Consider the following 12,543-nt stretch of genomic DNA (forward strand, 5'->3'; position numbering starts at 1 on the left):
GAAAAAAGCATGATACTGACCAGGAGGGCTCCTCTGACAGTCATTCATTTACTAAGAAACCAATCGGCACAAAGGATCATTAGGTGCCCACTCGGTGCTGAGCTTCGGGGTGTATCCAGGAGCTCCTGTCTCTGCTCCTTTCCCAGGAGGCTAAAATCCACTCGCCCACAGCCCCCAGGGCCATGGGGGCACTGCCCATACCTCAGGTCCCGAGGTCAGGCTGGGCCCCCTCTGTGCTTTGTCTGAAACCCCCTCCTTTCTCGACACGCTGCCCCTTGCTCCCCCGCTGACCGGCTGGTCTCCCAGGGGACGTTTCCTAGTAAATCACATGCTCATGAATCTTTGCATTGCGTCTGCTTCTGGGAAACTCAGCCTAAGATGGCTCGGCCGTGTCCGACAGGACAGAAAGTCATCAAGTAAACACACACACACATAAACAACGGCATATCAGCACTGCGACCTGGATGCTGGCGAGAAGGCAGCCAAGTGAAGGGGAGGAGAGAACACTCTGGGTCCAGAGGGGGCTGCAAAGCCGCCTGGGGGCTGGGAAACGGAGGGGGACCAGGAGGCTGGAGGTGGTGGGGACAGAGTGAGAGGCGAGGCGACGGGGGTGGGCGACTGCTCACGGGGCCCCTGCGTGTCTGCATTTTATTTAACTCAGTTTGGGTGATCTGCTACCTAACGATGTATCAAAGGGATCAAAGCAAAAGTACTAGAAGAGGAGACACAGTAATTGACTAGCTTACCAAAGGCTTGAAAATCTCCCTATTTTCTAGAAGAAACACGAGAGGAAAATCCCGTACAATCTACCATATTGAACCACGTCCAGATTTCACCCAGCCTGGGCCAGCAGAGCACGGGATGGTTTGCTGGAGAGACAGGTATCCTCTGGGATCTGACCTCAAGTTACAGCTGTCCCTCCACTGCATCCCTGACCCTCCACCACCAAGCCTCCCTGAAACACCACTGCTTTCTCTGCTAAACCCTTCCTGAATCTGCATTTTACAGTGTAGACCTCTCTGGGTAACGTCTTGTGTAAGGTTATGACTCCAAGCAACGTGTTCTGTTTCTCAATATACTTCTTTCCACTCTGAGGAATGTTCCCTGACTTCTCAAGTTCTACCTGTTTGATGATTACACAGACGCCCCCCAGACCCCCTGGTGGTTCTCACCTTTCCAGACTTGTCCACACGGCACTACCGCAGGCTGGTGTACGTTTTGCTTCATACGACATGAAGACTTACAGGTGCCTCAGATGAACCGTGCAAAGGGAACATTTTCCCACTAACACTGCTCTCAACAGCACTGCTGTGTGGATTTCTTCTTTAACTGGACAAAGGCTGTTTTCCTAACTTGGCCTCGTGTTTCTCCGGTGACGGGGCTGTGGTGCGCAGCGTGGTTTTCATTATCCAGGAGGAAACAGCCTTCCTTCTGGGACCCTTGCCGACACCCAGGCCAGGCCAGGTGGGGCCATCCCGCTTCCTCCCACCTGTGAAGGGGGGCAGCACCCTCCCTGGAGACAAGCCCGACGGGAATCCTCAGCACTTTGCACGGTGAGACCTCTTTCTTGCCTCCTCCGTGTCTGTTTCCTCCAGTGAGTATCAGCACCGAGCACCCGCTGCCCGGGGCCACGAGGAGGGCGTGCAGGCTCTGCATCCGGAACGATGGAGTCTCCCTCACCTGCTAACGGTCTGAACGATCTGATGATTCTCGCACCAGCCAAATGCCTCTTGTTATCAAAAACCTAGCTTAACCTCAGCCCACGAGTGCCGGCCACCTGCACCGCCTCCCCCGTGTTAGTTTCTTTTTGCATCTCAGAATTCACAATGCACCCAAACTACCTGTGTGTCAGTCCTGTGAGCTTTTCCTTCTGTTTTTAGGAAACGCCGTGAAATGGTTTGTTAGGGAACAAATGGAAAATATTGGCAGTCATAAAGTTGGGCTCATCCTGGATTTCTGTGGTTATGCTGCCATTGTTTCCCCAGCAGCGGGACGGACAGAAAGCTGAACAGACCATAATATGGGGGTGACACTTCCCACGATTCCCTTAAAAAGGACGTGGTCATCACCAATACTTTGAATTCAAAGGATGTGCTTCTTCTAACAAACTTGAAACTTTCTTATGACATAATGTCATTATGACATTATGATGTGGCAGGTGGGAGCTGAGGTTTTGGTTACCATGGGCCAAGGTTAAATGGCATTCCCTGGGCTCCAGGCCATGAAGAGCGTTTTCTGCACACCTGGAGGTCGCTGAACGCAGGAGTTAGCGGCAGGCCCGTGAGGAGACACGTTTCATGCACCGTTGAGCAAATTTGCCCCTCGGGGACTCCAAAGGATCCTCTTGGTACCGAGTTTTGTTCACATGAGTATTGCTTGAAATAGGTGGACCTTTGGCTAAGCTTGGGGAAACTTTATTAAACCCCAATTTGGTTTAGAACAAAATTTTACTGGTATTTGTTCAAAACTGAGTATGGAAGAGATTCACCAAAGTCACGGGCCCGCCTTTCACTGTTATTCAAACCACATTTACCGTGTTAGCACGTTCAGCTCACAGCTACCCGTAAATACGTAAAAGCTGATTTCATTACAGTAACTGTAGTCTTACAACGATGAAAGATTCCAGTTCCAGGTGGCCACAGCTACACGGATGGCTCTCTCCCACTTGCAATTCTGAGCAGGGGCTCAGAAGCCACAGCTGAGAGATCAGTGTGAGCTTGAATGAGTAAAAAGGCTTTTATTTCCTTGGCATACAAATTTGGTTTGATGTCCCAACCCTTCCGCTTATCGGAAAGTGTTTCAGGGAAACGTGACGAACGATCCCCTTGTGTTCTTATGACAGATGGGTTTATTACCTCAGAGGTTCTCTCCTCATCAAACGGCTCTAATTACAGGCTCCAGTGCCTTTTCCTGGCACGTGTGAGATGAGAGTATAACGATATTGATTTTTATTGTGTAAGAAACATGCCGCAAGTCCCACATTTATATGAGAGTTTTCCTTGACATAGAAAATTAAACCGGTAAATAGCGCACCGCTGTTCCAATCATGCTTGTATTTCACACAATAGTTTTGAATTTGTCTTTGGAAATCGTAAGTATGTAGGATGCCCTCAAAACATTTACTTCGTAAAGGTAAATTTAATTTCCAGGTGAGAAGTTATTCCCACAGGCCTCTTTACAGAATGAGGTGCTTGAGGAGTGCTAGGTAAGACGTGACTATAGGAAATAAAACAGATTTCCTGTGCGAATGGTCCACGCATAGATCCAAAGAAACTGGAATATCTAAATACATTTCTTTATTTACAGACTGTCTCAAGGGAGGAAAATGAGTAATTTAATTTCCTAATGCTGTAAGTGGATATATGTCATATTATTTAAAGATAATTAATTCGATTAAAATTCTTAACCTAACCACCAGCCATCTGTGGGCATTTGAACATATTCTTGTCCATGTCTAGTGCCTGTTGGGAAATGCATCTAGTACTTCAAATAATATCCTGCAAAACTTCTGGTATAACAGAGCCAGGAGGCAGGCCTGTCCCTGAGAAATGACTGAACAGTATTGTCCAAACAGCCTTGTCAGGGCACTCTGCACTGACCCAGGGCCAACGATAAACTGAGGGGCGTGTGCTTACGAACCACTGCTAAATTCTGAGTCAGAATAGTGTGAGTCTGGGGTGTTCCTGCCCTGGGCTGATCTAAATCCACCACCAGCTTGGCCATGAAGTATTTCTGCTAGGGTGGAGCTACCCTTGGAGACCAGAAGCTTCACTGCTAGAAGGAGCTGAATTGACTGGGGAGCACAGGGTGGAAACTACGGTCCCAGATACAAATTGGAAATCTTGCAGCTCTCCCAAACTATGGCTCTAGTCCTGGTTGGGCCAAGTGGCAGACAGCAGGATAACTCAAGAATTTAACAAGGAGCTCCTGGAAAGGAGAGGACCACAGCGGCCTGGGGATCTCTCCTCACATCCCAGGCTGATGTGAGGCTGTGCAAATGCATATTTGCCACCAAAAGGCAGTGAGAAGCAAAAGAGGAACAACAATAACAAAACATGTAGAAAACAAAACATGTAGAAAACAAAAATCAAAATGGCAGACATAAATCCAACCATTTACAAAATTACAGTTAATGCAAATAGATTAAATACTCCAATCAAAAGACAGAGATTGTAAGACAATTAAAAAAACAAGACCCACCTATGTGTTTTCTATAGAGACACACTATAAATTCTGAGACAAAAATAAACTCAAAGCAAAATGATGGAAAAAGATACCTCGTGCAAACAGTAATAATAAGGAAGCTGTGGCAGCTGTACTAATGCCACACACAATAGACCTGAAGACAACAAATACTATTAGACACAGAGACTGGCATTTTATAATGATAAAATGGTCAATATTCCAGCAACATATAACAATTATAAATGTACATGCACCAACCAATAGAGCCCAAAATACATGAGGCAAAAGCTGACAAAACTGATGAAACGACCAGGAAGATAAGCAACAAAGACAGAAAACGTGAACAGCATGGCCAACTCAACTCAACAAACATTCATGGGTTCTTCACACAACGACAAATACAAGTTCCTTCACAAATGCACAAGGCACGTTTCCCAGAACACACTGTACGTTAGGCCACACGTCACATCTCAATAAACTTGAAGAGAAATTATACAAACTATGTTATTCAACCATATGAAATTAAGTTAGGAATAAATGATAGGAAAAGTGTGGGAAATCCCTGAAATTTGGGAATTAAACAACACTTTTATAAATAACCCATTAAGAAAATAAATAAATCACAAAAACACTTTTATAAATAACTCATTAAGAAAATAAATAAATAAATAAACCCATTAAGAAAATAAATAAATAAACTCATTAAGAAAATAAATAAACCCATTAAGAAAATAAATAAATAAAAACCCATTAAGAAAATAAATAATCACATATTAGATGATATTTTGAACTAAATCGAAAATGAAAAAACATATCAAAATTTATAGCAGGCAGTTAAAACAGTGTTCGAAAGTTACAGCTTTAAATACATATATTACGAAGGAAGAAAAATCTCAAATCAATAACTTAGAAACTAGGTAAAGAAGAGCAAATTTAGCCCATAGGAAACGACAGGAAAATATCATAAATATCTGAGTGAAAATCATTGAAATGGAAAACCGAGAAGCAAGGACAAACCAATGGAAACAGATGACAGATATTTGAAAAGATCAAGGAAATGTATATACCTTTGGCTAGACTGAGACTGAGCAAGCAAGAAATGGAAACTCACCAAAATTAGGCAGGAAAAGAGGAGACATTGCCAACTGTATAGAAAGTGAGAAGATTTAAATGGAATATTATGGACAATGTTATGCTGACAAATTAGGTAACTTGGATAAAATGGGCAAATCCCTAGAATGACACAAATTACTAAAGCTGAGTCAAGAAGAAACGAAAACCTAAAGATTTGCTTTAAAATCATAGAGAAATCAGGGCTGATCAGTAATCAAAAATCTTCCCACAGAGAAGAGCCCAGGCCCAGATGGCTTCACTGTGAATATGAATGAATACCTGAGAAGAAACAGTACCAATGCTGGGCAGAGTCCTTCAGAGAGAAGAGGAGGAAACACTTCCCAACTCATCCTATGAGGCCAGGGTCACCCTGACACCAAAGTCAGAAAAAGACAAGAAGAGAAAGCTGTAGTTGTCAAGGACCAAGACCCCTCACGGGCACAGAAATAAACATCCTTACCGAGTTGTTAGCACATTAAATCCAGCAATATTTAAAGAGGAGCAAACACCATGGCCATGGGGGATTTATCCCCAAATGTAAGGACAGTTTAATATATGAAAATCAGTTAATATAATAGGTCACATAAATACAATAAAGGACAAAAATTCCCAGCATTTGCCATTTTTTATATTAAAAAAACTCCTGCTTAACCAAGTCTTGACAAAGGTTGCTCCCTGCACCCGATTAAGAGCCTCAAGGACTTGGTCCTTAATCTGAGTCTGAGCACTGACCCCGAACCAGGAGCGAGGCGAGGACCCCCAGTCACCACCTCTGTCACCAGCGCACGTGAGGGTCCAGCCCAGGTACAAGGCAAACAGACCAAACGAAACCCGGCCTCCCCGCCCCACCCCGGAGCAGCCGCTCACATCCTCATAGGATGCTAAGATCGTGGTTAAAACACTGCCTGTTATTTTCTGAGTGATTTCAGTTTCCTCTGGGTGCACTCTTCTATTTTTGTTCTTCTGTTCTTTGTTCTTCACGCTTTGGGGTTTTCGTCAAATGTTTGCGAGTCCTCCCTGCTTCGTTCGTGTGTGTGAAAGAGGCCTCTGCAAGGTGCTACCCTGAGTGTGAAACCCTGTCTCTCCCAAAAGGTTTCCGGTTTTTCACGGGAGGGCAGACTCAGGGCTTGGACAGCCCAGGTGAGGGCTCAGACACGAGGAGGTAGCTGTGTCTGAAACAGCCGTTCAGGGACCACAGAGTATCGCCATCAGGACACAAGAGTCTGACACCAGGAGAGCCACCTGGGACCCGTCCAAGCTTCCACCTCTCATGTGCAGCGTTAGGGACAGAGCCTGTCGCCCAGTGTGGCTGCCGGGATCAGACGGCAGGGTGAGCAGAGGGGCTGGCACAGGGAGATGCTCCAGAAACACACGTCGCCTTCTGCTTTCTTCCCGTGTCACCATTTCCCAGTGACGACATCCCGTGTGCTTTCCAATGGATGCTGGAGGCTTGGCTTTGTCACAAAAGGGTGAGGATCAGCCTTTCAACATGCAATGAGGCCCCTCCAGCCCTGACCCGCACCCACTTCATTTCATAACTTTAAGCTCAAATTTTATATTTTGCAGAACTGCTTTATTACTTGTGCCTGAAATCTCTCTGCTTGAGTTTGTTTGTGTGAAAAGGAGACGTGATTTCCTGCGGTTGGGGCCCCGTGAGCTGTGGTTTTAGCTGCGGTCGGGTACCAGGAGGAGGCCCCGGATCGTGCACCCAGAGCGTCCCGAGGGCCCCCGAGGCGCCTGCCCGGTCACCCTCCATCCCCTCGCACCCCTGCAACTCCCCAGGCTGACTCTCCGCTGTGACGGGCTCCCACTCTCCTGGCAGCGCACGGCAAATGCCGTGGCCGAGGCCTCCGCACAAGATGCTTTCAATCAGCTGCAGATCCGCTCACGCCAGCACCACCGCTCCAGAGGCAAATGAAGCTGCAGGAGCTCCTACAGATGTGCGCCCAGTGAGCGGACCCGTCTGGACCAGGCCACCTCCACTCCAAGTGCTGGGCAAGTCCAGGCAGAGGTGGGGGCAGAGGAAAGGCTCCAGTGACAAGGCCCTGCTCCTACCAGGGCAAAGCTCTCTGAAAACTGTGATTTCCAGGAAACAGAATCGATCTGCTGTAGACTGAGTGAAGCCATGGAACTCCCCAAGGAGTCAAAACCACATTTTCCCTTTTATCGGAAGTAGAGCTGCCTTCTGGGAAGAGCCCCACATCAATACGGACCATGTTTTTTTTTATTTGAGTAACAATACGACCAGGACTGTTCTCATTCTGTTCAGTTCAATGATCTTAAAAAGTGATGCTTGCTCTGTGGGAGCTGCTGCAGTCCTGGCCCTGTGGTTGGCATGTTCCTATCCTGTCACCCTGAGCAGCCCCTCCCACACCGACTTTTGTCTTGGCCATGTGACTTGCTTTGGAAGATAAGATGTATAACGTGTGCTCCACGGCAGAGACTTGAAAAGCCCTGGCTCCCTGCTCACCCTGCTCTCTGCTCCCGGAATCCCCACCACGGCCGCCACATGATGAGAGGCATGTGGTCCTGTCACCTCTGTCACCCGGGCCAATAGCCCAGCCCACATTCTCAGGCTCAGGCCAGTGGGGGAACCCGGCAAGCCCAGCAGAGCAGCCTCCATCCAGTTGAGACCCCTGCAGAATGCTGACCCCGAGAATCACGAGCTCACAGGGCTGTTAGAAGCTACCGATGTGGGGGATATTTGTTACACAGCAAATGCTAATGCGTACATGCCCATTATTTTTTCATGGAATGGGAAAACAGAACACTTCCTGCCTGTAGGATGTGACCAGAGAGAGGGGAGACCTGAAGCCCACACGAGTGATGAAGAAACAGCGTAGGCAGGGCTACCTCTACATTTTCAGTCTACTAAGTGTCCCCCACTTTTCACTGCTGGGGATGTTATGTGTTGGAGCTGATTTCTAAGAACTTGTGACAAAGCTGAAAACCCTGTGCCAGCCAGCCTGGCCAATGGGGGGCTTGGGACCCTCTGTGCACAGAGAGGCCCCGAGCCTTCCTTCCTATCTCCTCCAGACAATGGCAGGTACCACTTCCTGAGCATCTGTTCACTTGTAATGCTGCCCTGATTCTCTCATCCTCTTCTATGACAGGCCCCTCGTCCTGCTCTGCAGCCAGAGCAGCTCTGACGATGCACCCCTACCTGAAACACCCCCATCCCCCCAGGATCCCCTACACACGAGCCTGCATGGCGGCACCCCTGGAGCTGCAGACAGGCTGGGCTCCCAGTCTCGGCCCCGCCCCTCCGTGGGGCTCCTCTTGACCCTATTACTGTCCCTCCTGTCTCCAAGCCTCTGGGTTGTGTCCCCACCTAAAATCCAGTCTCCCCGAGACGGCAGTGAGGTCCTCAGGGACAGGACCCCGCGTCCCCTTGGTCCTGCCTTCCCGGCCCCACCAGGTCTAACCCCTCGCTGTCCCCACAGATCTAGGTTGAACACCTCTGTGTGTCATCTGCTCACGACGTCCCTTTGAATCTCACCCCCTACCCCGATGAACCTTCTTGCCGGAGGGTCTCTCTCTCCCCGGCCAGGTACAACCGGGCGCCTCCTCTGCAGGCACAACTGAGCCCCACGCTGAGCTCGGGGGTCAGCCTCTCCTTCGGAGGCTCTCGGAGCGGCAGGTTTCCATCACCATAACTCCCGCGTTTCGCTGAAATTGCATCTTTGTATGTCTGCTTCCTAAACTCCACGCAGCACTTACACTTTGGCTTTAGGCAAAACCCCAGACCTTGGTAAAGGTGGACGCTCAACAGAGGCTCCTGAATGGCAGCTAAAGCACTCGCCCAACTTTCTCAAATTTCAGCACGGCTCAAGCTCACCCCCGCTCTGCCCCTTGACGGGGTCCCCCGGGTGTGCTGGTCTTCCCGACGGCCTCCGACAGCTGCCCTCTGCTCCACTCCCTGTCAGCTGGGTTCGGGGCTCTGTTCACAGCGTTTGCTACAAAAGCACATTTTGTTTTCCATTTCTGAATATCTGTTTGGACTAAAACCACCTCTCCAGCTGCTTCTCGTTCTTGTTTTACCTCCGGTCCTGACGCCCCTGGTCTCCTGGGCCCATCAGTTCCCTGTGACCTCACTGACCTTCTCCCCAGCCTGGGCCCCCGCGGTGGGGCTGTCTACTCGACACCCTCCCTTGCTCTCTCCTGCCTCTCCCAGCTTGCAGGCAGGAAGCAACGAGCTTGCTCTGCCCTGAGCCTCCCCTGCTGAAGGGCGGCCGGCTGTCATGGGGAAGGTCACAGTGCTCGGTCGGGCCTGACCACACCTGCACACAGACCACCCCCCCCAACACTGGCTGTCTCTTCTAGGATGGTCGCTTCCCTGAGTCACTGCCCTGAGGGTCTTTACCCTCCCCCAGCTCCATGACCCTCCCCCACGTGGGCCCTCATCCCATCCTCTTCCACCTAGAGCACTTGGACTTGTTAACCTTCTCAGACAAGCCTTGTGTGGACTGCTTGAGAAAGATCAGACTTCTGCCTGGACGCCAACTCCTGCCTCCCCAGCCCCCCGGCATCCTCTGCCCTGGACGTTTCCCTCCACCCACAGAACGTTCTCACCTATCAAAGTAGGAAACCAACTTCCTTTCCCTCTGACCACACGTTTCCTCCTAAAGGTCTCTCCCTCCCAACTGACAGAAACCGGGCCTTCTCTCCCTGCCATGCATGTCCTGGAGGAACCCCCTCTAGCCTCACAGCAGCAAAATGACTGCCCCCCGGCTTGGGCGCTGGCCTCCTGGGCTCAGACCCCTGCAGCCTCACCCTCGCCCTCCACGGGGGCGGCCGTGCATCACACCCCAGCCAACACGCACGTTTCTGGGCGTGTGATCTGACGTCTGTGCCTGCCCTACGGGAGACGGGACCCTGCAATAATTCAGCTCGTCTGCCCCTTATGCTATCAATTTCAACTGTTTCTTCCAGCAGGTTTCAGCTCTTCCAATGATCCTTAGTAGACGCTCTGGAATGTCAAATTAAGGAAACCACACGTAGCAGCAAAAACATCCCAAATTGTCCCCACACGTGTACTTCCAGCCTTGTGTGGCCCTAGGACCATGAGCCCCCCTCCCCTACTCGCTTTTGCCAGTGACCGGTCTCCCCTGTGGGCGGGGTGTCAGCAGAGCCCCACCCCCTGCCAGCACTGGTCAACCATTATATCCATCTTAGCCCTGTCCTGACGGCTGTGACCTTGTGCCCTCTCTGACCAGAATCTCTGCTGAAGCCCCCCGGGTCCTGGTCCTCAGCTCTTTCTCCGTTCCCGCATCTTCCACAAATGTTCTGAGTGAAGGGCACCCAGAAAACTTCGGTTTCCCTGCACTTGAGCACACTGGCTTCACACCCCGACTTCTGCCTGGCACTCGTATCCCGCCGGAGCCCCACACCCTGCTCCCGAAGGCCCATGACAGACACGCGCTCTGACCTCCAGCTCCTGGAACCCCTCCTCCTCCACGTCGTAGGAGAGCGTGTGGATCTTGATGTCTTCGGGCGAGAGGTCGAGGAACTTGCCGTCGGGGTACTCCAGGCTCTCCTTGGCGGGCGACCGGTCCTCGATGAAGGTGGTCTCACAGCAGTCGGCCGCCACGCTGTCCCCCCAGGGGTGCAGCACGCCCTCCGAGTAGAGGATGATGTTGGGCCGGTAGAGGGACTCCACCGACTGCTGGAGGGTGTTGGGGTCCAGCAGCTGCTGGACCGGCTTGTTCCTGCTGCCGTCCGGGGCGGCCGGCGCTGCGTTGCCCACCATCCGGCAGCTCTGGTACTGGGGCGCCGGGTACACGGACACCAGGCCATCCCTGCTCTCAGACACGAGGCTTCTGGTGTTGATCAGGCCATTCCTCTTGCCGGCCTCGCCGAGCTTGCCGCGCACCAGCCCGCTCTTCTGCTCCACGACTCCAGCCATGGCGCTGTCCTCCCGGCCGGGCGTCGGGCTGGCGGGCTGGACTTGAGGGTCACGCTTGCCTCACGGGGCCCATTTCTCCTGGAGGAGGAAGAAACGGAGATGAGACAAGAAAATCACGCCTGAAGAGCTGCTCATCAGCCAGACCCTGGCTGTCTCAGGGTTTCCCGGTCGCCGGGGTGCACAGCCGCTGGCCCGAGCCCACCTACTCTGCCGAGTTAGACAGGCTCCACGGGGGCAGTGGCCAGAGGGAGCCAGAGGTGGACTCCTTGCATCTGTACTCTAGTCTCTGCTCCAAATGAAGGTGACTCTGCAGGAATTGGAACCACTGCCGCTCTAGAGAAACTCATGATTTCAACCGACCTGCTGAAACCCACAGGCACGCCTACCCTCACCAGCCTCGACCACAGGGGACGTGGGGCAGTTTGTCCAACCCTCCCAGGCCCACGGCTCCTCGTCCCAGCAGAAAGCTCACACCAAAGAAGAGAGGGCTGACTTACAAAGATCTCGTGACTTAGTACTAATGGAACAAAGAAATAAAGCAACTATTTTAGTTTTTGAACTTTTCAAACAGATTTCCAACAAACAACCAACCTACAACCTCTTGTGAATAAAATTTTGACTAGAGGGACATTAAAGTTTTATATTCTAATAAATTCAAGGATTTTTTTTGTGGTACGCGGGCCTCTCACTGTTGTGGCCTCTCCCGTTGCAGAGCACAGGCTCCGGACGCGCAGGCTCAGTGGCCATGGCTCATGGGCCCAGCCGCTCCACGGCATGTGGGATCTTCCCGGACCGGGGCACGAACCCGCGTCCCCTGCATCGACAGGCGGACTCTCAACCACTGCGCCACCAGGGAAGCCCTCAAGGATTTTTTTGAGTAATATATTTTTATCTTTATCATCTTTATTCAGGGTTTTTTTTGGCCTAGTATATCTTAAATATTGATCTATTTTATTTAAAAAATTTTTTCTGAAGAACTAAGTTGCTTTCGCATATAACTTACAATAAAATACCTCTGTGTGATAAAAACAAAAAACAAAAAAAACTCCCCACACAGATTTAGAAGTGATAGGAAGACCTACATGTTAGTGCTGTACAGGGACTAAGTTCCCCGTCTGAGGAAATCTCACACACACATTCTCGTATGTTCTTTCCTTGTGTTAGAATTATCTCAACGCTCACACTTGCCACTGGCCTTCAGCAGGGTCCCAGGAAGCAGACTGGAAATTTCCTTGCCTCAGTGGTGCTCGGCTTAGAGAAACAGCTGGGATACAATTAAGAAGTCTTCTAAACTTTCTCCCTAGATCATGCTCCTTTCTAGGGTTTCAAATGTTAAAAAA

The 12,543-nt window shown here is 50.4% G+C and overlaps 1 protein-coding gene across 3 annotated transcripts in view; it reads right to left on the minus strand.

The window, feature by feature from the left end:
• SYNDIG1 (synapse differentiation inducing 1) overlaps positions 1 to 12,543 on the minus strand; it is a 118,184-nt gene that overhangs the window by 46,251 nt on the left and 59,390 nt on the right. For all 3 annotated transcript variants that reach the window (XM_004270432.3, XM_049699130.1, XM_049699131.1), the window contains one exon: positions 10,727 to 11,281. In XM_004270432.3, the coding sequence (XP_004270480.1) occupies positions 10,727 to 11,203 (477 nt within the window). In that variant the 5' untranslated portion in view covers positions 11,204 to 11,281. The remainder of the gene's footprint in view (positions 1 to 10,726; positions 11,282 to 12,543) is intronic.

The sequence above is a fragment of the Orcinus orca genome, chromosome 16 (assembly GCF_937001465.1).
Source record: "Orcinus orca chromosome 16, mOrcOrc1.1, whole genome shotgun sequence".
Taxonomy (NCBI): Eukaryota; Metazoa; Chordata; class Mammalia; order Artiodactyla; family Delphinidae; genus Orcinus; species Orcinus orca.